This window comes from Vitis riparia, chromosome 5 (assembly GCF_004353265.1).
Source record: "Vitis riparia cultivar Riparia Gloire de Montpellier isolate 1030 chromosome 5, EGFV_Vit.rip_1.0, whole genome shotgun sequence".
Taxonomy (NCBI): Eukaryota; Viridiplantae; Streptophyta; class Magnoliopsida; order Vitales; family Vitaceae; genus Vitis; species Vitis riparia.
In genome coordinates, this window is record NC_048435.1 from 2,857,717 (window position 1) to 2,885,291 (window position 27,575).

General features: G+C 34.4%; 1 protein-coding gene across 2 annotated transcripts; it reads right to left on the reverse strand.

The window, feature by feature from the left end:
- Positions 1-869: 869 nt before the first annotated feature.
- Positions 870-25,863, reverse strand: LOC117914316 (protein ALWAYS EARLY 3). Of its 2 annotated transcripts, none has more exons than XM_034829600.1 (22): positions 25,682-25,863; positions 25,359-25,439; positions 25,134-25,250; positions 19,534-19,632; positions 18,992-19,054; positions 17,499-17,576; positions 16,823-17,015; positions 16,268-16,533; positions 15,793-16,171; positions 14,363-14,440; positions 12,867-13,144; positions 12,676-12,732; positions 11,967-12,290; positions 11,703-11,881; positions 11,327-11,609; positions 9,741-9,983; positions 7,674-7,835; positions 4,626-4,769; positions 4,294-4,512; positions 3,033-3,332; positions 1,320-1,484; positions 870-1,206 (listed from the first exon to the last, which is right to left on the reverse strand). In XM_034829600.1, the coding sequence occupies exons 3-21, from the start codon at positions 25,236-25,238 to the stop codon at positions 1,320-1,322; spliced, it is 3,615 nt and encodes a 1,204-aa protein (XP_034685491.1). In that variant the 5' UTR covers positions 25,239-25,250; positions 25,359-25,439; positions 25,682-25,863; the 3' UTR covers positions 870-1,206. The 2 variants fall into 2 exon arrangements, with proteins under 2 accessions (XP_034685491.1, XP_034685490.1); XM_034829599.1 differs by having other exon boundaries at positions 25,331-25,439.
- Between the last annotated feature and the right edge of the window lie 1,712 nt (positions 25,864-27,575).

The following is a 27,575-nucleotide window of genomic DNA, read 5'->3' on the forward strand; positions in this document are numbered from 1 at the left end:
ACGATAAGTGGAACACCCCTGCTTAATCTTATCGAGTCTTTTGTTAAAGCATATAGCTTAAAACGTGTGCCTCAAATAACTTGTCCCTTTTAGTTCCTTTGATGCTATATTTTTCATTAGTTATATACTCGTACAGATTGGACTTATCCTCACAAGCAATGAAGAGCATACAAAAGCTTTGAAATATTATTTCAGGCATTAAAATGAAACTCAATTTTTTACTTCAAGCTCTTAATTATATGACCTTGATATGCCATTACTAACTTAACCCATGAAAAACTAGAAATGCCAGAAATAGTTCTACACTTAGGCCACTGTCTAATAGCCCTGTCAGGATGAGCTTCTTTTGAGTAGATTACAAATAGGAATTTCATTCTTTTTTTAAGAGGAAAAATATATGTTTGAATGGAGTTAGATGAAAATAGAAAGGGTTTACTTGAGAAAAGAATATAAATTAGACAAAACTAATCAGTAGTAAAGATAAAAGAAAATGCTTTATAAGTAATTCAAGAAACCTAAAGAAAATAAAATAGTAATTGATAGAATACTAGTTAAGATGGGAAGGCCAAAAATTGATAGAATTAGTTGAAATAGGAAAGCTGGAAGCAATAAAATTGAAATCCATCTCATCCCATAAGGGGTCTTGGCCATCCTACCACTTTTCCAACAATTCTATTGCCCAGACATGCAAACTAATATGCTGGAAGTGATCGAAGAGACTTTGTTGTTCAATAATATTGTAAATTGCTAACATGCATCCTATATTCCCTAATCTTCTGACAACACTTATATTCATTCCTTTTCAGAATCATGCTTTTGGAGATTAATACTGCAGTGAATATGAACCATTCCTAACAGAAACAAATTGCTATATCATGAAACTTGAGCCCTAGACATGAGCCCATTCTTATCATTGACTTAAACAGTGAAGATGTGATCACTTCTGTTCTTATATGTAGAATTCAATTTCCATGGCTTTTCATTCATCAACAATTCTATCTAGCTCTATAGTAAAGCCAAGTGCATCAACCAAAGGGAAGTTGATCACCTCATGCTTCTACCTGAGTGGACCTCTGCGGCAAAGTACACGTTGGCTTTTGTACTGCCTCTTCGAAAAAGAGAAGTTAACTTCATATTCTGAAATAGTAATGTACAGAATTACATCCAGTATGTACTGATACATGTACCGATTCCTGTTGGAGGTAACTGAAGACAGGAAAAGAAAAACAGTTCACATGATCTGAGCACTGAAAAAGAAAACTTCACTCTCTAGAACTGCAGATTAACATAAATGACGGAAGGCTCAAGTAGGTGCTAACCTATGTAGGTATGAGTGCCAATATCTGATTCCTAATGATTCCCATGCACTTTTGTATCTCTGCATAAATTGGAAGGTTCTGCGAACAGCAAGGCTGCAAACTTGTAACAGCAGAATCCAATATCTGGGCCACATTGGCTGGTGGAAACTGTCGTTCTGTACATTTCTGCATTTTGTTCCAATAGTATATTCAGGAGTTATAGAATTATTGATCTAGTATAACAATCAATACAACCATGCATCTCATAACAGGGCAAAGTCAAATGCTAACAATCAGAAAAATCTAGAAGAGCTAGTTTAACAAAGAGCCCCTTCAAATAATCACTCTGAATTTGAATTGCTACTAAACCAACTTACTCATAATATTATAGACTAGAACCTTTGTATTCCAAACCCTTCACTCTCCTCTCATCCCCCTCTCACCCCACTCAAAGCAAAATGGGAAAAAAAATAAAATAAAGTAGAAATAAAAACAGAGAGAAAAATGAGGAAGAAAAATGGGGGAAAAAAAGAATAAGACAGAATACATGCAAGAGAAGGGGTTTGAAAACCCCCAGAGATTTGTGATTTTGCACCCTGCCCAACAACTTGGTAAACCTGATGCAAAAATTCACATTCTCATCAAATAACTTTCATCCTCCCACTAAAATAGTTGGGTAAGGTTCAAATTGATTTGGCTATTCCATCCCCTGAATATTTAATGTATAAAACATATAGGAAATCTATTGTCCAGTTGTCCAAAATTACAAGGACATCCTGAACATTTCATTCTCATATAGGGCTGCTATATGGAGGATTAAAAGCCAAGGGACAATAAGCATTGTTAACCACTCAATTCTTTTCCATCTAAGAACCATCAAAGAATAAAAGTCGGTACACACATATATAAATAATTAAGTTGAAAGTTAATTTGTTTATTAAACTGACTTTTTATTTTTTATTTTTTGACAAGAAAGGTAGACATTTGGTTTTCAAAATCAGTCAACCACAATAAAACTTAGAATGAATGGTTGGGTGTGCGACCACCCTGTAATTTAAGCTACTGATCCTCAAATTACCACCACACCCAACATAAGAAGAGCTTAATGAAATCTACTTTTATGTTTACATTCTTTGTTTTTTTAGGTTCTATTTGGGAAGTGTTTTTAAAAATCGTTGTCTGATGTTTTGTAGAATAAGAGTCTATTAGGGAACTTCAAATATTTTTAAATAGTTTTCTATGTTTTTTAAATATGCTTTAAAAATAATTTTTATATATAGTGCTTTATTTTTAATCATTCTTCATATTTGCATAGTTGTTCTTTAAAACAAGTTCTTCGAAAGTAATTGAAAACAACTAAAAATATTTAAAAGTTGTTATCTGAAAACACAATGTTTTCTATTTTTAAGAATAGAAAATTGTTTTTTGTTTCTTGGTTATCAAACATATTTTCTTACTTTTTTGTTCTAGAAAATAGAAAATTGTTTTTAAAAACAGTTATCAAACAAGGTCTTAGTTTTCAAACCTCATAAATGAAACATTAAGGAAAAAAATTGTTTATAATAAAATAGTGTAAAAAATCATAGAAGGCAAAAGCTTGTATACAACCACTGCAAGGCCCTAAATAAAAGAAAATTGCAGGACAGACTTCCCATTTCCTTTGAAGAGTATTCCGTTAAAAATATTAGATATAGTATAAACAGAAAACATGGGAACATTATCCTAAAAGTTTACCTGAATCATGAGCAAAGTAGCAACACAGTGTGTGATCAGTTCTGCAGGGATCTGTGCTTCATTGTCATCAGATGAAATGTTCAACTTAAGATCAGGTGCCTGACTACCTGACAATGGGTTTGATGTACAAGAAGTAAACTGATCCTGAGAAGCCAAACTGCCATGAAGTGGATCTGGGGCAGCAGAAGATCTCATAGTTGACATGCCAGAATCATCTACTAAAAGTCGATTGTTCACAAAATCTATAGCATCCTCAATCCTCTCAACATTATTTCCCTCTTCCTTTAATGATGACATTGCCTGGAGCATTTAACAGGAAATTGTAATAAGAATAAATACATTGTACTGGACCTAAAAACTAAAGCACCACCAACATTGTTGGAATGAAATATGAAATCATTGAAGTGAACCCATAAACCCAAACCATGGTTTTGAAGTATCAGCTACAGAGACGCATCATCTGATTTGTACGGGTACTTGGCATGGATGGATTGGGCTATATAACTAGATGCACAAATCTAGTAAATAACAATGTTTCATGCCATTATGCTGAAACATGAACATTGTGCATTAGGTATCATTCACATGTAAAGTAGCATTCTGGCTAATATAGGAATCATAGATTGTGTGACTCAATGGCACTGATAAAATCCCTAAATAACCAAAAATTAAAAATTAGAAAAAAAAAAAAAAAAAAAGAGAGAGAGAGAGAGAGAAAAGAAAGAAGACGTGAGGTTTCTGAATAGAACTGAAAATTCATTCTTCAATTCTTTTCCCTTTAGTTTTTCAAGAACTCTAATTATTTTTGCAACTACAGTGACCTAGCTAACAAAGAAATTGCACGCTGCCAATGAAGATATTAAAATCTCTTCATATCATGAAACTTACTGACCTAGAGCATTTCCAGTCTACCCAAAAGCTCTCCATCTTCTGGTAGGTTTTAACCTAAGTGAATTTTTAGGTTATGAACAAGTAAAGATGGTGCCTCACCAATTGGATGGGCATTTAACCACATTGAGATAAGGTCCCAAAACAAATGGCCATGCTAGCAAGTTCAGTAGTCTGTAAATTACACTAAGGAGATAACAACACAATTTATAAACATGTAACTCCATATATGGTCCAAGACATTGAAAGAATTTATTTTTGCATGTATCACATAGTAGATGGACTGAAAATAACTGCTTATTTAATAAATAAAAAAAACCCCAAATAATTTTAGAGGCAACTGGGAAAGGAGAGTTAAAAGGCCTTCTCATACCTGCATAGCTGCATCTACCATGGTTCGGGCTTTCTTTCTTGAGCTTTCAACAATTTCAACTACATGGGTTCCCGATTCTTGTGTGTAGCATGAAGAACAATCAAATGAGCTCACAAGGCCACCAGGATCAGCTAAACTGGCCATGGGCTTTGGCCATGTAACTGGGGAGTTTCCTCGATAAGTATTGCGTTGCCTCAAGTGAATCAAAGCAGAAGAAACCTGCATACAGAAGGAATAAACTCAAGAACTTGCTGCATGGTTGGAGCTAAACAGTTTGCACATTGACAATAAGACTAAAAAAATTGAACAGTAGTCCAGGGAAACAAACATGCCTGTTCATCAACTTCATTTAACTGCACCAGTAGAGCAGCATATTGCTTCTTGAAAAGATCTGACTCTTTAAGAGAGCTGTCCCCATCTTTATAGTTTTCCGACACCTCATCATTCATGCGCCTCAATTCACACAACACTGCTTCCTACATATTATAATAGGAATCGTCAGCTCAGTTCTAAACTACCAGAGTCCTGATAGGAAGATTTGGATGAGTTTCTATGGCTTCTGATGAAAAAAGATGACATCATGTGAAACAGATTATGATAATAGCTGAATGAAGATAAAAATGAATGGCCATACCACAGAGACATAAAACTGGCAAATTAGAAAAAGTAGGTAACCAACTGTTAATCAGGAAGGGAACAAAACTAAACTAAATAAAATTTATCTACACACAGAAGAAAGATGAAGAAACTCACGAAATGAACAGAGATGTAGTGAAACAAGCTCAAATATACTATACTTATACATACCAATTAGCTATTTTTGCAAAATTCTGAACTAATAAGAGAAACTCCTGCATGAAAAACAACAACCCAAACCTGACCTTTTTATTCATATGACTGTAAAAGTTACAGAAGAAGAAAGAGGGCAAGATCAAAGATGTTAGGCTACCTCTTATCCATGTTTTCCTGAGGAACCCTGGAGTAAACAAAAAAGAAAACTAAACCAACTCCAATATTAGGATCATGCTTTTACAAAATAGAAAAAGTGTTTCAACCTGTGGATTAACTTAAACATATATGATCTGAACTAGAACTAATTTAAGTTCATTTTTTCTATATCTTTTATTTTTAACTTTTTTAAATCAACATGATTACAGCCATTATCTGAAATGAATTTCAGTTTAAATTTTAGTACTCAACTATTGCTTTTCATAGTGGCGGAGCCAGCTAGTGCCCAGGAGGGGCAAATACCCATACCACCCCCCCCACCACTACCACCCCCCCCACCCCCCCCCCCCCCCCCCCCCCCCCCCAAATGAAATTTTGATAAAAATATTAAGGGTAATGGGATTTGATCCTTTGACCTAAAATTTTGAGAAAACTACCTGCCTACCACTAAGCAATGTAAGTGGTTTGCCCCCTCAAACTAAGTTTTATATATTGCCCCCCCTCAACCTCTTTTCCGGCTCTGCTGCTGCTTTTCATGTGAAACTGAAAACCCTAATGTTTAGTTTCATTGCTGCTAAGACACAAGAAAATATATGAAAACATGAATTTTGTAGCTGGTCAGGTTTGGAGCCACTGTCACAAAATACAAAGCTGGTTTTCATTTTCTTACAGCTTCTCAACAATCCAAGAGAAGATTAGGTTGTACTTGCTCAAAAAGGGAAAAAAAAATCATAGGTTTTTTTAACTCTGGCCCTTGTTTCTATTCAATGCTCTTTTAGTTTTATTAACTGAGCATTTGTGGCTGGAAAAGGCAGGATTTAGAATTCCATGCTAAATTATTGCATTAGGCATCCATATTTTTTAGGATTAGGCACCATGGATTGTAACTAATTGCAAACATTTCAAAACAATAACACTTATCAATCTAACATTCCCATCTTTGCTAAGCTCTATTGCTTGAGGAATATACTCAAATACAATATGCAAAAAGAAAGAAAAGACTGTCATTTTCCATGATCGCAATGAACTCACAAAGTATAAATTGGGAACATCGCTTGAAAGGATCAAATTATTCCAAATGAAGCATCTAAATTTACCCATTAGAGAGTGGTATTTAAATGTGTCAGTGACTTCAAATATCTGGCATTAGTTTATATATTTTCAATGATTGTTTGAAACATGAATAATGGTCATATAAAATATCATATAATCTTCAAAGTCATTCAATATTGATTTGTGTATCTTTTAATTTTCCATAACCTTTTCATTTAGGTTCCTATTGCAGAGGCTGTTCAGAGCCTAAAAGCTCTTTTTGACTGTTGAACTGCTTGACAGCATGTCAGGCTGCACATTAAAGCATTTTAGAAGTAGAAGAAATTTTTGGTCTACAAGCACTTTTCAGTAAAGTGGAGGAAGAGATGCTTTTGCAAAAGGGCTTTCAGAAGTGGGTTCAGAACTTAAAACCTTTTATCATATTTGTTAGAGCATGACTCATATTTTGGGCCTAAATTCTAACAGCTTAAACTTTTAGGAAAGATAGAAATTCAACAATATTCAAATACCAACAGCTTCTTAGCACAGATCTTCTCACAAAATCATTTTACTAGGATTTACAGCTGCCATAGGACACCTATCTTGGTTGGGTGACTTGGTAAAATTAAACTTCAGGGTCAGATAATATGGAAACTCTCATTCATAACTTCTCATATTATCGACTTACCAAGAAACTACTGATCACTACAAATCTCATCACTAAGATTCCTGGTCAGTCTGAATCAGATGACTTAATCAGAATGTGACAATCCAAGGACTTGCTTCTTAAGTTATACAACAAGATTAATAAATTCCTACTCCACAAGTTTTTCCGCTCACTGTAGGAATGCCGCTCAACAGCAATCAAGCACATGAAATAAATGAATCAAGACTTCCTATTTAAATTGGACTCCTGCTGCAAACAAGGAGGACAGAAAATAAGAAGCCATTTTCTGGTTCATTGATTCAGAACTTAACCAAACCGAGCCATGGGAAGATGTCATTTCATCATTTGTCAGTTTAGCTCAAATTTAGTGACTGGTGTATAAACTATTTCAGGGTTATTTTGGATATTTTCCTACAAATAATCCAGATGCTTGTCCTAAAACTATTTTGGACGAATTTTTCATAGATCCGTACCCCAAGGAAAATTCTAGCAAAGATTTGTGATTCTACTGAAACATAGAGACATTATGACAATATGAATCAAGTAGTGACACAGCAGGTATACTTGACAGACAGAGTAATAACACAGGGAAAATGACAATTTGGACATAAAAAAAAGTTTGTTTTACCTAAGATGAAGGATATAAGCAGTTTAAAACAGAATACTATTGAATGAAAATATAGTACTAGAGAACATCCAGAGCTGATGCATAAATAAGTATTAGTGGTCCAACCTTTTTGTCAAGAGCACGAGTCAGCTCAGAAAGAGCTTGGACATCAGCTTCCTTTCCTTGGTTCTGTGCCAGTATAATAGATTGAGAATTTGCCACTTGTTGAGAATTAGCAGCTTCACCAGATCCAACTTTAGCGTGGAAATTAGCATTTGTTGAACCCACCTAATGAAACAGTACAAAATCTCACAATCATACTACTTCTGGATGCTTAAAATATAATGACATGTTTACTAAACTTTTCAGGAAACAGAGTGGAAAAAAAAAAAGTCAAAATGGGAAGGAAAGAGCATAAAAGGAATCAGAATCAGAAATTCTATTGAAGCATTTACAAAACTATTAGGAAACAGATTGGGAACGAAAGCTATTCTTTTGAAGTGTTTACTAGCAATGAAGGAAATAGAATGAAATATATAATTTTACTATAATATCCTTATAAAAAATATTTTAACATTTATCATTCAGAGAAAAAAAGGCATGATAAATAAATTATGTAGAAAGGAATAGATTACTTATTGTATTTTTATTTTATAATTTTGTTTGACTAAATAGATTTTGGATGAGAAAAAAAAAAAACAAAAAAGATTCTCTACTTATTTTATAATATGTGACTCACTGCTAATAAAAAAAAATATTTAGTTTATTTTTCTTTTTTATTAATAAAAATTATTAAAGACACAAAAAAATTATTAAAATATTATATAGTTTATATTGCACCTCAAAATTAGAAGTAGAGTGGACCTCATTAATTCGTGAAATACTAGATTCATTTTTTCAAATCAACTTGTGAGGGAAGAAACTGCCTATTAAAATAAACTTATACTAATAAATTTTCTCTAATTAAAAATAAGAAAGTAAAAACCAGGAAATTTTGAGAAATGGATCAATAAACTTGAAAATTTAGCAAAATTTTCTACTTATTTTTAAAATGTGTAATTGTTTATAGAATTTAAGATATTAAATTTTTTAGTTTTTTTAAGGATTTTATATTAATAAATTGGAAGAAAAAAAAAATAATTCTCCTTGTTATTTTAATCTTCAATATAAAGGAATATTTTTTATAGAAGGATTTATATATATATATATATATATATATTTTAAGAAGTATTTTTTTAGTACAAAGGTAATATTTTACTACTAATTAAACTGCCGAATTTAGGATAAGCATAACTCAAATAATATTTGCACATTAAGTAATAAAAGTAAAAACTATGGGATAAGGAAAAAAAGGCAACATGTAGGCAAAATATTCATTCCTGAATGAAAGGGAATTGGTTTCTTTTGTGGGCGATGCAGAAAACCCATTCTACACTACGGAGGAATGGGTTTCCTCAAAAATAAGTGGGACCCACGTTCAGGTTGATTCCAAGAACAAACACTTGGAATTCCAAGAAAGGTAATAACCTCCTCTCATTCCTAGGGAATGAAGTAAACATGCCATAAAAGTTTTAGTTGCAATTCTGAAGCCACAAACACGTAGATGCAGACAAAAGGGACAAAGATGATGGATAACAGAACATAAGGCCCTCTATGGAGAGGCTAAACATCATTTGTATAACCAACACCAAAAATTTGGGACAAGCCTTTTTCCTAGCTGACTCTAGCAATATAATTCCAACAATCAAGAACAGTATCCTGTTAAAATGGAATACATGAAGATTAAATTTCCGGTCATTATTCTAAGGACTAGATAATACTTTAAAAGAACAATATTATTTTATTTAGAGATTTTCCATATAGTCCAAAAAGTTTGAACTGGGATTCTGATATGGAGATAGACATAGGTTTTTCGGTCTGAGAGAGCAAAAAGAATAAAAGCAAAGTAATCCAGGAGTTAAGATTTGACATACAAGCACAATGAAATGCATGTCAAATCACAATAAAGATCTTTTTCCCAAAAAAAAAAAAAAAGAAGAAAATATTAATTTTCAGAATGAAAAACACCTCTTGCTGTCAATTAACAGTCTTTAAAATAAGAGAAAGACCACACATTTTACAACCCAAATGTTTATAGAAATCCACCGAATCTGATATGCATACAAGCAGATTTAGTGGTGAGAACCTACTGACCTTTGTCTGCTTTAATAAATTGTTAATGGGATAGGTTGATGGGGAAAGACGAGAAGGGCCATCGATATTCTCCATGTTCTCACTCGTAGAAAATTTCCCATACTCTGTTATTTTCCTGTCTTTTGGTCCTCCGTTCATTTTGAGCTCACTGACATTCTCAAAGAATTTATTGACAGCTAGACTGTGTTTTGTAAGAGATGCAGGCATGTTTTCCAATGGATTTAGGGGCATACAATCAATATCCTGTAACAAGAAAATTATTACACCATGCTCTCTGAAGAAAACAACAGAGATTAGGGGACAAAAACATTGCCATACTTCGTAAAAGTTGCAATGAAATTAGAAAAAAAAAAAAAAAACCTAAATTAAGTTTTTTGTTGCAACATAAAAAGAAACACTTGACACAATCTCTTGGAATCAATATGATACAAAATACACCTTCACTATCATACCAAAATTGCAAAGCATAGTTAAGGGGCATTGGAATAAAATTGGCACATGGCTCAACCATCTAAATTTTCAGTTATGCTCTTTGCTTTATTTTTCACTCCAATTTTCAAACAATTCAGGAATTCCTAATAATTTCAAATGGGCTCATACAAAATTGGCCAAATTGATCAATTTGATATGTTTTGGGATATCTGAATGGAATTCAGTAGGCAGGTGTTTGGTCTGTCTAACATACCATAGGTTTCAAGCATATGCAACAATGCCCATGCATGTGCCTAAAGGAATATGGGCCACTACTATTATAGATTCAAAATTTTTATCATTTATACTTGACATTTATATTGATCAAAAAAAAAAAAAAAGATTCAAAATTTTTATACAAGGCATGTTGATTCTGTAAAAATTAAAGAAAACATAGAAGAGATAGTAACAATTTGGTGTTTTACACAGAATGGTCTAAGAAGTTTGCCTTCCAAGTGATTGAAGTTAATTAATCGCTGGGCATATTGCAGAACTCGGAATTAGAGATGAAGTAAAACCAAAATAAATCAATAGAATGCAACTATAGTTCAATATATATGTAATTCAACTGCAAGGTTACAAATACTATTGCACCATTGTCATCCATATTTTATTGCATATTTAACAAGTAAAATAGCCATCAACTAAACGATTTCTAAAAAAAAATTGAATTTCTATAATGTAATATTTCCCACGAATATCATCTAGGACATGATATAGCAGAAGCAGCACATCCCATGTTCACTGCATCAGATGTTGATGTCTTGTAGGCAAAGTTGCCACGTTAAATTGTCAAGAAGCTTAGGACCATATAATATATCAGTGTCTTTCACTCAATAATCATATTTTAGGGCAATGTAAAGGAAATCCAAGATAGACCATTTCTAAGATTTTGGCAGGCAGTTGACTATTATCTTTGTATTTACTCTTTTCATTAAAAAGGGGGGGGGGGGGGGGGGAAAGAGAGAGATAAAAACTTGACTGTGCCATTTTTTTTTGGTTGAAAAAATGCAAATTTTCCAAATCATAATAGCTACAGATTCCAAGAACATTTTTAATCAGATAAAAAGAACATTTACTATGTTATAATCACTGTCAGTCAAGAAATGCATTACCATAACTAATTCGACCCCTAGTTCAGGCCGCTCAAATTGAACCCGGCACCAAGTACGATCAACTGTTAAAACTTTTCCATCATGAATCTCTCTTGTCCTGGGATGAAGAGCAACAACACGTTGTCCAACTGATAAAGGTGGTGCTAGATCAGTTGGAAGTCCCTCCCTGGTACCAGCGCGAAGTTCAGTATAATGTGTTCTAACAGAATCCCGATATTGGTTAAGCTTCTCCTTTTCTTCCTTTAAGAATTGCTCAGAAAATCTCCGCGGTTTTCCAAGAGAACTGCACTAGCAAGAAAGCAAGAGTTAAGTCTTTAGAAGACACTTCACAGAGCCTAGAAACTGCATAAAACATGAGAAGTTGAAATGCAAGCACCTTCTTATGACACCCCATTCAACACGAGTCAATCTTGGAACATGGCCCAACCCTACATGATCCAAATACTCCACAAATTCCTTTTTAGCAAACCATGGGTAATCAATTGCACTGTAGAACCACTCAAAAGCACACCATCTCCGTACCCGATAGCAAGATAGGCAATTAGAAAGCTTTTCCTGAAATTAAAATTTATATATACAATAATATTTAAACTTTAAGGAACCAAACATTATATAAATGGACATAACAAAAAATTTTAACCTTAAGAGTGCGTGCCCTGTCCTGGACTGAAGGAATGGGTATTATAGGTTGGTCATTTACATAATTCTCAGCAAACCTCAAATCTTTCTGGAAAGATGGCTTCTGAGTATCCATCTTACGCCTGCTTCTCACTTTAGTAGGTAAATGAACCTGGTTGGCAGAAGAAACCTGTGCAGGTACAACCAAATAGTTCTCCTCTCTTCTGGTTTCAGTACTTGAAGAACAGCGTTCTGGAGGTTTTACCAACTTCCCTTGTTTTGGGTGTGAAGCACTATGAGAAGAGCGTTTACCTTTACTCACAGGTTTCTTCCCTTCATCTGTAGCCTAGAACCAAGAATAGTAGTAAAATAACATCAAAGATGGCAAACGTTCCATGATATACAAAACAGAAGGCACGTGAAACAAAATCAAATTGCAATTCCAGTTGCAAAAAGTACCAAACTAAAGGAAGTCTATATGTGAATTAAACGATTTCAACCTTAATACCTGTACAGAAAGTTTATGAATTTACAATGCAAAGCATAACCCTAAAAATTTGAACTTCCAGAGAGGGAAAAAAAACAATTCTGGTTAGTTATTGGATACATATAAAAATGGTCTCTTATATACTCTTTAGGAAATGGGATTGGCAAAGTTTTTTGTAATCAAAACAAAGTCATTACTTCCATAGAACTGTTAAAAAGTATTTAACAATAAAAGAATTGCACACCTCAGTTTTTTGGGAAACACTCAAATTAGAATCGGAATGAGTTTCACTTTCCATACCCTGCAATAGACAGACAATTTTGTGAATGGTAAACAATTAATGTCATGAGCTGGATGAAACATCTATCAGAATATCAGCAGAAAATAAAACACGGGCTGGCATGCAGATGCTAGTTAAAGTTACGTAGATCTAACCTTAAAGCCAAAGGACTTCTGTTTTCTTTTCCGGCTTCCCGTGATAGATGGTTGAGGCCCCTCCTTTATTTCAGGGAAAGAACTAATATCAAGTGCTGAGAATTTTTCGAGTTTCGATGCTTTAAGAGGTGGGATGTTGACTCCAGGAACTGAATTATTCCCTTTCACTTTAGCTCCCAAGGTTCTAGGTTTTTCTCTTCTATGGTTCACAGGCATAACATCCAGCGTCTTAGACTCATCAACGATATCAATATTTTCTCCCTTGACTGGAACAGATTCTACACAAAAATAATAAATAATCAAATCTCGAAAAAAATTGAGGTATAAGTTTTGAAATAAAAAGTTGAACATTGACAGAGAAAATCAGATAATAACAGAGGACATAAATTCAATATAAAATAAAATCATAATACTTTAACCTCACCTCATTGACAATCAATAATACCACAAGTACCATGAAGGATATGACAAGAACAAATAGAACAAAAAGGATTGCTTGAAAACCAGGGAAGTAAAAAAGAAGGGGATAAAAAGACAGACAAGCCACCAGTATTTAACTAAAACATACAAAAATATGTTTCAACTTAAAAAGAAAAAAAAAATGTAGGTAAATTTTTGTCCCCATCGGGATGTGAACCTGGAACCTCATCTCCAACTCTTTACCACTTAACCCAAGCCTCAAGGGCATGTTTCAACTCAAATTCTGCTCTGAAGGTCAACTGGGAGTGGCTTTGGGAATGCCACTCATTCTTTAGAATATAAAAACTTAAAAAAATGCTCCTCCTTTCACCACAAGTAATCAATTATTTGACATGAGCAATGGGAACAGAAGTTTTGACAATTGGTGGAACCATTTTATTTTTTTCAAGTTAACTAGAATTTTTACACATACCATGCTAGTCTAGCAGTTGAAATGATGGGGCAAACTGCATGCAAAATACATTTCAAGATTCATAAGAAAACCAAGTACAATCAGATAGCATTGAGATTCCCACAATATTTTATCATTCATAAGGTTGCACAGATGCATTTGATTGATAAATTCCTAAAAACACAGGAATCCCCTACCAATGCTACTGTTAATAAAGAACCAAGGATGCCATTGGCATAATGGTATCTGCTAATGACTGTGAAATTAGACCGTACCCTTCAAGCAAATAAAAGAAATAAAGCAAAAATCAAAACCATCAAATATGACAAGAAATCTTTCAAAAATATATCATAAAAACAGTACCAGCTATCAATGTTGTATGCATACCCTTCAGAGCTATCTAGCTCGATATTTCATTTTATAAAATGTTAATTTGCACAACATTTTAAAAATGTCTAAGGTAAGTGTATGAATGCTAGAAGTAGTACACAAAGAGGGGGGAGGGGGGGCGTGTGTGCATGCAAGAGAGAGAGAGAGACTAAGAGAGAGAGTCTATCCATTCACTAAGCCTGACTAGTCATCACAATATCTTAAGAAGGGTAAAAGTTCAAAGAAATTTTGTTACCAGTGTCAATATTTGTTGCAGGCATCATCAAGGATAAATCTGCCAAAGTTTGCAGGGCATCAAAGGCAGTGCCTTCATCTACACAGAGAAATAAAATAAAATAAAAAATGCGTAATACTTGAAATACACACAAGCATCAAGGACAGGCACAAGTTGAATTGAATCCCAGCAAACAAAAAATCAGGAAAAGAAAAAAAATACTAGATCATATTAAACAATAATGCCAACAAAATATCAATACGCATAATCGGAGTGCACAAGGGGTCTGTTATCAGACTTGGTCACTAGCTATAACTAAATATACATTCCACTACAGCCTGTTAAGCAAGGTTGTACAATCGAAAAAACTAAAAAATAAATAAATAAAACAAAATAAAATTTTTGGAACAGTTCAACTACTAAATCTTAACAATTTGCATTCTGCTTCCAGTACACATTGACAAAGACAGCATCCAAGAGACCCAAAAATGTTGAACAAGAAGACAAAATTCCTAAGACAAAATATAATTCACATTTTTTCCCATGTTTTGAGGTATAAGTACACAAGATTCGAGTTGATAAAGATCACAGTTTTATGTTTACTATTATAATCAATCTCACACATATAAATACACAAACAATTGCCAAGGGTTAATTTTCCTAAATTAGCTAACCCTGAATCAGGCCGCAGTTTCAGAAGCAAACAACAAGAGCTGTTTGAACCTGAAATTTTTGGTGCATCATTAGAAAATCATCACCAACTGAAATTTGTAAAGAGTCATAATCTTGCTTGTCTCCAGCTTTCTCCAGCACAGTCTCCTCAATGCTTTCACTGCTTTACTGGACAAAATTTTGTAACAGGAAGAGATATCTACTTCAACAATCGTTTTCTCATAGGTTCTTTTTTTCTGGGAGACAGAATAGAATCCCAAATCTTTCCATTTCATTCCCAACCAAAACCCCTTGCCACTTGAGCCAAGAGTCAAGGGCTTAACTTGCTTCAACAATAAATTTTGTGAAAAATTCAAGAGAATGAACAAGACAAGATTCTGAAGAGAATAAAGAAAGTTATCCTCAATCCAGTTTCCTATCATAAAAGATGTACTTTTATAGGAAACTTTTCTTTTACATGGATCATAGGTAACTTTTTTTTTATTACATGGAATTGAACCTGGAATCTTCTTCATTTACACACCAACTCATGCCGCATGAAAAATTTTCAACCAAAAAAAAAAAAACACAAAGCAAAACAAAAGGATATGAAGCAGCATGTTCCAAACAAAATGGGAAAAAGAAAAGAAACAAAACAATATGTCAACGAAACAAAGAAGATTCAAAATTGGAAAGAAGACAACTGGATTTGCTCTATGTACTAAAATAAAGGCAACTTGCATAGTCATAAGAAATAATTATATAAAAGGAAAAACAGTAGAATTTTAATGCAAACATACCTCCTCCAAAAAGAACCTTTTTGCTTCTCTTCCTTGTACCCTGAGAAGAGGACCGTACAATTTTTGCATCCACAACCTCTGTTTCAAGTCTTCCTCTGACAGCACTCAGCTTTTGTCCCTCCTCCGTCCCACTACAAGCTTCTTTTATGTCATCCAAATGATTGTTACCACTATCTTCAACTTCTGCCTTCTTCCCATAAAATCTCTTCCCCTTCTGTTGAACTTCTACTGTACCAACACCTTCTGCATTTGTCAAATAATTTTTATCTCTAGCATAATCTCCATTATCAGCTTCCATGCTTCCTAAACTTCCTTCAAAACCAGCCTCATCCATTTCACTACCAATAATCTTGGCACTGGTCATTTCTGAATCAGCATGCTAAATCCCATGAAGAGGTTACAGTCAATTACAATCAATTTCATGATAAATGCTCAAAAAGCAACACAAGCCATCAAATAAAAAGTAAACAAGTACCATCCTTTCACCATTCTGAACAGGTGATGATCTAATGTTATCCATTCTTCTGTTTGGCGTTTGAGAAACTTGAGGAGAACCACCCCTCTGTGATGCTTTTGCCAATGTTAATGCTACCTCATGAGCAACATCATCGTCAACAGAATCTACCTTTAATTTCAGACCTTGCCTAGTTGGAGAAAAGTACTTCTGGCCATTATCTTTATCATATGAATATGAAACAGGAAATCGGGGTGTCCTTTTTCCAACAGCTCGTGGTCTACTTCCTAAAAAGACAGAAAGCAGCATCAGCAAATTCAAGTCTCAATATCACTTTCATTATAATGAGAAAGAATTAGCCATCTTACTTCAGGAACCAATTTAAAAAAGTACACCAAGAAGAAACCAAACATAGAAATTCACATTTTACCTCTCAATTCCTTAATAAGTTTACATCAGGAATTGACAAAATTATATACATATATATATGTGTGTGTGTGTGTGTGTGTGTGTGTGCACGCGCGTGTGTGCGCTCGCGTGCGCACATGTGTGTAAAGAGTGAGAGAGAGTGTTTACCACCAGAGCGCTTCTTTTTCAACAATGAAAGGCAACCATAAGTTGGTGCAGCTAAAGGTGACTGCGACAGATCAGGAAAATGCCCATCCAATTCTTTAGATGAGTTAGGCCGAATTTTTCCCCGACCACGTTTTGGAGGTTTTCGTGATGTTCCGGTTCCATCATTGCTTTCTTGTCCACTATCACTTCCCTCCTGACACAGCATAACCAATTTATTGTACTACCATCAAATATACTATACTACCATTTAATATCTAAGGTGCTTGTCAATGTGCCCAGATATACACTTCTTCCACACTTTTAGAACAGGGAAAAAAGAAAAAAAAAGCCTCACATGCCCCCAAAGAAGGTGTTTGGGGAGGTGGGGGGAGAGAGACATTCCTCTTTAAAAGCTGGGTGCCTGAGATTCAAAGCAGAAGTAGCAGCAAACCAATTGCACTGATAGCACTATTACTGTTATCATTTCAGATGGCTTAAGTACATTTTTCTTCCTGTTGTTTCTCCATTTTTATCACAAATTTTGGCGTTCCCTTTCTCTATGTGCATACAAGTCAAAGGGAAAACAACATTTGGGTGCTAAACACAATCTCCCAATAAGTACAACTGAAACATATCGATAGAAACTAAGAGGCATAGAAAATCCAAAACCTTGGTTGAAATTAAATTTGAATCTCACCAGAACCGTGTAGTGGTCAGTCATCATTGCTATTAGTCCAACCACAGAAGCAGTCCCCTCAGGAAGAGATAAGTAAGCCTGAAAATATAGCACATGAATCACCAACTTTTAATGAAAACCATGCTCTGTTGCTAATGAAAACCTCATCATTAATGCCTGATATTCACTATTTTTAAGGATTAGAATTCATCACATAAGGGATAGTATTGGCCAAAATACTGTAATAAGCACTTAAGGCATAAGCTTAAAATTAGAATAATAATAGTAATAAACAACAGAAAACAAGCATGTCCCTGGCGTATCGTGATTCTGCAAAACAATTGGCTATTGTAAAAAGTAGATGCTACCCTAAATGTGTTGAAGCCTAGTATAAAACCTAGATATTATGCGCCTCAAAGCAGTTACAAGTGTCATTATCACTAGTGTAGTGATCCAATGCACAGGATATTCCAAGTCAGGAGCAAATTATTGTTCAAATAATTTTAGGGTTTTGCTGAGTATTGCTCTTTCCCCTTTCTGATGCAAATTGTATGGTACATATTGGTATCAGTTACCTATACCACACTATGTCAAGTTATTACATACTTGTCACTCAGTTAGGTCTCAATGCAAGAAAGACAAAAAAAAAAGGGACTTTCTGGAAAAGCTGAAAGTCCTGCATAGTGAGATCAGTCACAAAGCTACCACCAGAGCATGCCTGTACATTTCTAAGAAAAAACACAGACAGTGTAGTTCACCTCACTCTAGCATCAAGCCACACCAGAGACATGCAAGACTTGCTCAGAAAGCATTAAATTCCTTCCCGTTGTCAATTGGTTCAGAGAGCATCAATAACACTAAAACAAGGGAACAGAAAGCAGGAAGCAGATATTTTTCAGAAAGGAAATTTTCATTGTGGAGAGATGAAAGAGTGATGAACACTGTATAAAGAAGATGGCAAAAATATCTTAGGCATGAAGGGATAGAAATTAGAAACCAAAAAATTGGCAAGTAAAATTGAACTCAGAACTTGCAAGATAACTTGCTAGACTCATGAGTAAAATCAGTTGAAATAACGACCCAAAAATATTCTGGGTTAAGGCTACTTTCTAAAAATAAAGGTCTGCATAGGGCGTCAAACCTAATTAGTAGCATATATTTCTATTAGAATTTCCGTACTACAACAGAACTAGAGTATCACATATTGATTTAAAAAATTTTCAAGGCAACTCAAAATTCCATGTTTTGGCGGGCCAGTGAGGCCATTAAGCATAACTGCACGAGACCTTATACTGTAGAACAAAACCTCTTAGTGCACTTAAATTTGCAATCCCAAACAGGATAGCAAAAAGGAACAAAACAGGTATGCTCTTTTTCTTAAAAATTAGAATCAACTTGCACGATGTAAATATCACATACAATTTCAATGCATCACAAAATTTAAAATAAAAAAAATCAAGATAATTGATTGTCAGAATTCTGATGACTTAAACAAGATTCAAAACCACACCTACCCTATTCATTGTGTAAAGTGCCTCAACCATTTCCACAGATCGATTACGAACTACTGAAGCCACCTGAAAACCCAAAAGGAACAAGAATCAGAAGATGTTATGACCATCACGAATTGAGTAAAAACAGTAGACCTCAATTTTATAAGGGTTAATTTCACTCAACTCCCCTCAAGATTTGGTTAAGTACACTTGACTCCCCCTAGTTTGAAATTTCATCAAATACCTCCCCTATTTTAAGTCAAAGGGGAGGTGAGTGAAAATAATAAATAAAAAAGATAGGAGAGGTATTTGATGAAATCTCAAACCAATAAGGGCTAGACCATTAAAAGGTTGAGAACATCAAATCATAAGCTGGCTCCAAACAAAATTGCAAGGAGGAGTACTTGTAAGTGAATAATTCTGATTGCCACACAATAAAGCAAGCTCAATTGAAGTAAATACTAATTGCCTTGTAACCTATATTTACTATACCATGTTGGAAAATGAACTAACTTCTTTTTTTTGTTGGGAGAATACTGTACCATGATGAAATATGTACTAACCTTTTTCCAATCTTTCCCATGCTTGCGATATGCTTCATAGAAACGCTCAAGCTCTTCTTTGCTCCATTGAGACCCTAGCATGTCAGATAATTTCCTCTTCTGCACATGATAGAAAGATTGTGACAAGTTAAAGGTTTGGCAATTCAAACTTTTCAACATTAATACTTGTTATTGATCCAGCCTTCAGAGCCATAATGCAATGTCACTGAAAAAGAAATAATTGTTTATTTCTTTAGTTGCAGAAATAGAACAGAATATCAACACCAACTAAACAGATAAAGAACTAATGAACTGATGAGGACGATATATTCCTAGAATCGAATTGCATAACATAGAAGACACACAACTTCCTAAAGACACCCTGATCATCCTATTCCAAAAACAATACATTCTAATCCACTAATTTAGTAAGACACAAGATCCCCTCTTCCTTTCCTCCCTCTTCTTTTCAGTCTTAAGACTTTAATCAAATGTCGTAAAGATATTTTCAACTTATTAGCTAAAAGCAGTAGTTTCCATAATCCTGTCAAAATATTTGCGTAGAGAAGATTTCTAACTTCAATTCAATGCTTCTCGTTATATGATTAAATAAATCATGTCAATTCATAGATCATATCATCTAATACTTTTTATTTTTCTGTCTCATGCATCATACAGTATAGTATATCATAATTTAATTTTTTACATATTAGGAGACAGAGAAGGCAAGGACCTTAGAAATGGGATTTTAGTTGTATAAGACCATTGATTTTTCTGTAGTATTGAGATGTTCCAACACTTGGATCCATTGTCCAGTTAATAAGTCTGAGGATACAAGAGCTAAGAGGGAGCCTCACTTTTAGATGTTTTTGTGGGTTTTGTTTGTGGATGAAGGGAAGTGAAGGGTGTTAGATGTTTGAGCCTTATATCCTTTTCTTTGTGCTTAAGTGGTGTTCTTTCTTTTTGTGGCTGACTTGCGAAAGCCAACCTCTTCTGCGAGGAGAAGTTTGTGGTGCTCACAAGGAGTGAATCTTCTAAAATGAGTAGGGTCCATGGGCCCAAAGTGGACAAGATCTACATAAAACAATTGTCCTAACAATAACTCATCCTTATCGTACCTTTCATTCATGAATCAATGAAGTGTTTCTAATAAATATGTGTTTCAATATTTAAATATAGAGTTATATAACCAATTTTATGAAATAAATTATGGGTAAAGGGGCAAATGTAGGTTTTATAAATCTGACATGTATTCATCATAAAATTCAAAACAAAAATCTAAACTTTTAATTCCAAAAGATCCATTACTAAATATGATCATTCAAGACTGCCAAGATCAAAGAAGTGACCAACCAAAATACCAAAAGAGGAAATATAAGCATAAACAAGTATAGCAATATACTTAATCTGACAATGGATGTATATGCATGCCATTTACAAATTTCTAAATTTCCAAGTTCAATCATTGACAAACAAAACCACCCACTCCGGAAAAGACAAAAATCAAACAAGAAACATTGTCATCCTCAAGGTCAATATTTAAATCTTCTAAACAAACTTTTTTTTTTTTTTTTTTGATCAATAAATATATAATTGTATTGCAAAGAGGCGCTAAAATAGCAACCCACAGAATTACGGTATAAAAGAACTTACCCCCTTACAAAAGGGCCCATACAACAAGGGAAAAAACAAAAAATCTTCTCCCTTAACGCATACACACCCACTCTATAAAATCTTCTAAACAAACAATGTTTCATTCAAATAAACAAATATTTGAGTTTCAATCTTCTTTGCATGCTGTCAACAACAGAAGTGCAATATTACTCATTTTCCTCTCTTCGTTTTCTCGTTGCATTCATTTTCCACCAAAAAAGAAAAAGAAAGAGAAAGTGCAAAATGAATTTAGATTCTAAGTACCACAAACTCACATTGGCCGTTTACAGAACTACGACTCTCCCCAACTACCTATAAGTAGAGAGGGGGTTTAATTTGTTGTAAGCATCTCAAGATTGATACGAATAGAATCCTATGATAGTGGAAACAAGACATTCAATTTCAACCTTAAATAAACTTCTATACAAAAATGATTATCGTTTAAGAAAAAAATTCAGAAGCATTCAAATGTGCATAAATCACACGTATCAGGTATCATATAATTCAAATGTGTATGGCATGATACAATTCCAAGACATATCCATGATCTGTATCATCTTACATAAAAATCTATTGTAACATATTGAGTATAGTATATTTTCTACACCTATAGTTAAATCCCATTCATTCAATAGATTTCCTCATATAACATTAAAAAAACTAATTTGTTTTAAACAAATGACTAAATAAATTTCATAATGTTTCAAAATGCAAGCATGCAACCTCTATCATTAATATTTGTCCTTTCAAGAATAAACCAATTCATGCCTTTTCATTTTCCTTGCAAGTGATTGCTTTGCATTTAGTTGCAAAGTAATTCCAAGATTCTAATTCTCAGACATGATTAGCCAAACCATATCATCTTCTATGTCCAAAAAGAAAAAAATAATAAAGTAATACGGAACACTCTTTAACTGATATACCCATCACTAACATGTACCAAACTAGTCTAATATGTCCTGAACTCCATATAATTCACTAGAGAGATAAGCACTCAGAATGCCTATTAACATTCCACTGCACAAACAATGTTCATCCAAACTCTTTGAAGAGAAGATCATCTACTTTGTTCATAATGAAATGAAGCCTGATGTTCTGGTATTCTAGAAACTCCCCATTTGAACAGTACCAGATCCAGTTATGCTTCATTAGGTAACAAGGACTTCAATTTCAGACTAATAGTCGTGTCATACCTTTTAGAGTATTGACTCCCTGAGTATCAATTAATTCTGTTAAAAAATAATCAGTTACAAGACGGGCATCCATATTACTGCTCTTGTTGCATATAGGGCAAATCTCAGATGAGTACATGACAGTAGATGTAAAAAAATGCAAGCATACCTAATTCATGTTGGTTCCCACCATTATAGGATTATAGGATCAGTGAAGATGAGGTTTGAGAAGTCATTGTGGTTCTCCTTGAGTAAGGGATTTGGATAGAAGGACAAACCTCATTTGGTGAATGGGAATGGAAGGTGGTACACTTGCCAAAATGGGTAGAGGGTTGGGCATTTGAAACTTTGAAGAGGCAAATAAGGACATCTTGGGCAAGTGGTTGTGGAGATAGAAAGGAGTAGGTGCTTGAGGGAAATGGTGTCTAATAAATATGAGGATGGAATTAGTGGTGATTCTCTCAAGAAGGCCTCTTTTAGAGTAAGACCTGGGAAGGGATAAGAACGGGATGGGAGGAATTTCTTTCTCACTGACGCTGTGCAGTTGGAAACCTGGAGACAGAGCCATTTTAGCAGGATGTATGACACAAAGTGGATTGGCTAAGAGGGGTTCCCAAGTAGGTTAAAGAACACAGCCAATAGAGAAGCTTTTGTCGCTGCTTATTTGGTTCAAAGAGAAGAGCAGGTTGTATTTGATAATTTTTAAGGAGGTTTCAAGAGGTGGCGGTGCTTAGGGACTGTGAAGATAGCTTGACATGGGAGGATAAAAAAGATGGGGAAATTAATGTCAAAATCTTTCTACTGTTCCTTACAGCTGGAGGATGTTGTCATCTTTCCTATTAAAGAAGTTTGGGGTTTGTGGGCTCTCAATAAAGTGGGCTTCTTTGCTTGGGAGTTGTTTAGGGTAAGATTCTAATGTTGAATCAGCTTAAACGAAGAGGTTCACCTTTGGTGAACCATAGCCACTTGTGCACAGGTAAAGAAAAATCAGCTAAACATATTCTTATTCATTTTAGCAAGGCTAGGGCTCTATGGCACCCGTTATTCTCCCTGTTCCACACTGCATGTGTTCTTCACAATTCACTGAGAGAGATGTTATAGTGATGCCATGTGATTTTCTAGAAAAGAAACATAGGAAGGTTAAAGGACTACCCCATCGTATTTGCTTTGGACCATTTGATAGGAGGCTATCATAGACATTTTGAAGATGCAAAGAGCATGGATCAATTGTTCAAAGACTCCTTTACTCAGGTCCTTTTCCTTTGGTATAAAATGTCTCTAGGTGTTGCCTCTTTGTCCTTATTAGATTTCATTGACTGATTTTCTTAAAGGGATGGTGTTTTCAACCTTCTTTTCCGTTCATTTTCATCTTTTGGCATGTTCTGTATATTTCTTATATATTGGGGTTGCACTCCCTATTTGTTAGATGCTTCATTTCAATTTTTATTTTTGCCCATCAAGAATATGATAGGACTTCCCAGGACTGAGGGTTAGAGGAAGTAAAGATGGTCATGGAACAAATCCAGAAAATAAACGACTTCATCAAAAGAGCAGATGTCTTGGATTGGTTTCTGAGTGAGATAAAGTATTTACTTTCAAATATTTTTATAAGAAGGTGATGAACAATAGGGTGGTAGAATTTCTAGCTAAAGAGGTGTGAGGTTGTAGGGCCCCTTAAAGGTGGCTTTTTCTGATGGGGGCAGTGATATACCCAAAGATATTGATTTGATGAGTTAGCAAAGAGAAGTAGAATTATTTCCAGATGGTGTTACTAGTGCGAAATGGATGAGGAGAGCATTGATCAATTATTACATAGCTGGTTGGCTTGAGAGGTGTCGTTGGTGCTTTTTCCTCTCTTTGGTGCACACTAGGTTCTTCCTAGGAAAACGGTTGTTATGGAAAAGGGAAGAAGAACAAGGGCAAGGAAGCTAACACATTAGCATGCTGAGTTTGCAAGAAGTGGAAGAGAACGTTTTGGACACCATTACCCTTATGCGTAGGTTGGAAACTAAGCCAGGAGAGTGACACATAAGGAATCAAGTTGAGGGAAAGGAGAGGGAGTTGTCCTCCCCTTTCTGCGGATGATTGCCTACCTGACTCTAGAAGATCCTTTCCAGACTTTGTTGTTAACTTTGAGGAATGCAGCAGTAGGTTGTTGCTATGTTCTTTCTCCTTCCTATGCATAGTTGCTTTTCTTTTTCTGAGCGTGTTCTCTGAACGCTGTATAGTATGCAGGGACCCATCACCCCTACCTGCATCTTTCTACAAAATATCTTTTGCTTAAGAGAAAACAAACAAACAAGCTCACGCAACTGTAAAGAACTTGTTTTTATTGTTTTGGAACATTGCTAGGTTTGTTTCTGATGTATGGTATAGCCAGTATTGAAACCCTTCTAAAACCTCCAATCAGATCACCCTGCTCTTATTGTTACTTTTTAAATTCCAATTCAACTCAACATTTCTTGTGCTAATTCATAGAGTATTGGAGATCACAGAAACATTAACCCAATCAGATACACTGTAGAAAGAAGGACCAAAGCTTGACGAAAAAAGAAACTTGATCTAGCATTCAAACAACCCCATTTAAATAAATAAAAAAATCACCTCGCCTTGTGAAGCTAAACAAAAAAGCCCTTCTAATTATGATATGAAATCAATACTAACAACATTCAGAAAAAAGAAATATTAAAATTTAAAAAAAAAAAAATCCAGATATTACTTGTATCAATTTGGGGAAATTTAATTGACTGCAGCAATTTAAGAAAACGAATATCTTTCAACAAAGCCAACACTCACCCGCAGCCCACTCTTGTTAGCCTTTTCACCGTCCTTCTTGGGGGAGATGTCACTAACGTAAGAGAATCGCTTAGTCACAGTTCTCGACTTCTTTGTTGGCGCCATGAGCTTCCTCCTCTGCTGTTCTAAACAGAAGCAAGTTAGAAAAACTGAAACCTAATAAACCCCCGATCTCGAAAGCAATTTCAAGCCCAAACCGCAGGTTGCCGAAAAGCAAGGAATCACATCTCAAACCACAGTGGCCAAAACTCCACAAAAACGCTCCACAGATCCCACCGATCAGCACATGCACTCCCTCGGATCCTCCTGCGCTCCACTCACACCACCCAAAACAACACATTAACGAAAATAAACAAACCAATAAATTAAATCAAATGATACCGCACTCCCCGTTTGGTTGCCAAGAAAATAGAAACCTCAATTTCAACTGCGAACGTCAAATTGGTTCCCGAAAACCAAAACCCGTCCTCAATTCCCCGGAACCAAACAGACGGGTTTGAAATTATCAACCACAACCCTAATTGAAAGATCAAAGAATGTGCTCTCACCGATCCCCGCCACTCCAAAAAATCACCGTGAGGTGGAGCGCACGATACCAATCAACCCACAGAGATGAAAATGATGATTGGATTGAAGAAAATCCAGAGAGAAACCAAAGAATTTGGGGGCAAAACCGCGAAAACTTTGAAAGGAAAAAGGTCAGTCCTTTCTCTGCAATCTCCTTTTTCTGTGTTTTTTTGTCTTTCTTTATTTATTATCAAAATTTCAAAGAGTTTGGGTGTCAAATTTTGAAACGCCAAAGCCTTCCCCGTCTTTCCACCGTTTCCGTGCCAAAACGCACATTCCTCCGTCGTTTCATTTTCTCCGTTTCCGTACCGTTGATTTCAAACAAATTAAGTAAAAAATATTTGGTGATACATTTTTTGAATTTGGATTACGTTTTTCAAACGTTTGAATTTTATTTGTGAACTTTTATAAAATGCTAATAATTTAAAATATTAATTTTTTGTCTTTTTTAAAGTACGGATTTAATTGCTTTTTTAGCTTCTTTTTTTTTTTTATGGTGGGTTATAAATTATAACTAATTTTTACTTAAATAAATTCCCATGAGAGGTTTTTTGGGTGGGTCTCAAATCCATCTTGGTAGATTCTTTTTTATTTTTTTTCTTTTTTGGATGTGTTTTAAAATATTATTAAAAAAAATACATTAATTGAACCCTTCAATAATGCAAAATTATCAAGTATGATAATGAATCGATTACAAGTTTAGAAGATTTTTTACATGGATTCATTGTATTCTATTAGCTATTTTTTGGTCAACTAATCTTTTGATATTTGAAGGGAAAAAATATAGGAGAAATTTTTCACAATAATTATTATTATTATTATTTTTCTTTTTTATCAACAAGTTAAGAATAAGAAAATTTGAAGGATATATTTTTATAGCACTTTTCCTCTTATCGTTTAGATAAATGGTGGAAAAGTTTTTTTAATATTCTTTTGCTCCCTTTGTTTTAAAATAGATTTTTAACTTTTTTATAAAAATATTTGGTTAAAAATGATTAAATAATCCTCAAATTATGAAAGCATTTTTGAGAAAATTACTTATCAAGTGTTTATTTTAAAACTACCACAAGTTATTTTTTAACTTTTTAAAAATACTTTCTAAATTTTGCCAAATACCCGATTTTTTTCACAAAACACTTTATTTGTTAAAAGTGTTTTCTAAAAGCACTGCAAAACGGAGCCTTAAACAAAACTCTGGCAATGCACCAAAAGACATTACATTACTGAGCTTCAACAGCAAAGAGTGTGTATCTAATATCTATTCATCCAATGATTGATGATGATGATGAAGCTTGTATGTATATGATATATCATAAAGCCATAAATGTTGAAAGTTCACAACAAAGAATGAAAATCACTGTGGAAAATGTAAGCCAGAAACCTGCAAGAACACTGCAAAAGAAGAAGAACATTACACCATTGAGAATAGGATGAACGATAGAAAATCAAATATCATTTGTTAGAACAGTTGTATCTAAATCTAAGCAACAGTTCCACATCCCATATTTGAGCTTCAAGCTTCAAACATTGAAACTATACAATGGGAGGAAACAGCTAACCAGCTTGCAACACTGAGCACCATAGATTATGAGCCCGGTTGGGATAGCTTCCTATATTTTGCTTTAGCTAGAAATCGAAGTCAAAGTCCAAGCCAAAAGTCATATTTTTTAAAGGATAATATTGGTATTATAAAAGCTCTATTAAATATCAAAGAACTTCTTGTGCAAGATCAATTAAAGTTTTCATAAGAAGCAATATTTTCCAGATTGTCATATTAAGTTTTTCTTTTTTAAACCATAAACTCTTTAAACAAAATTAACCAAACTTGACCTAAAAAAACCGGCTTTGAACTTCTCAGAAGTCAACCCAAACCGG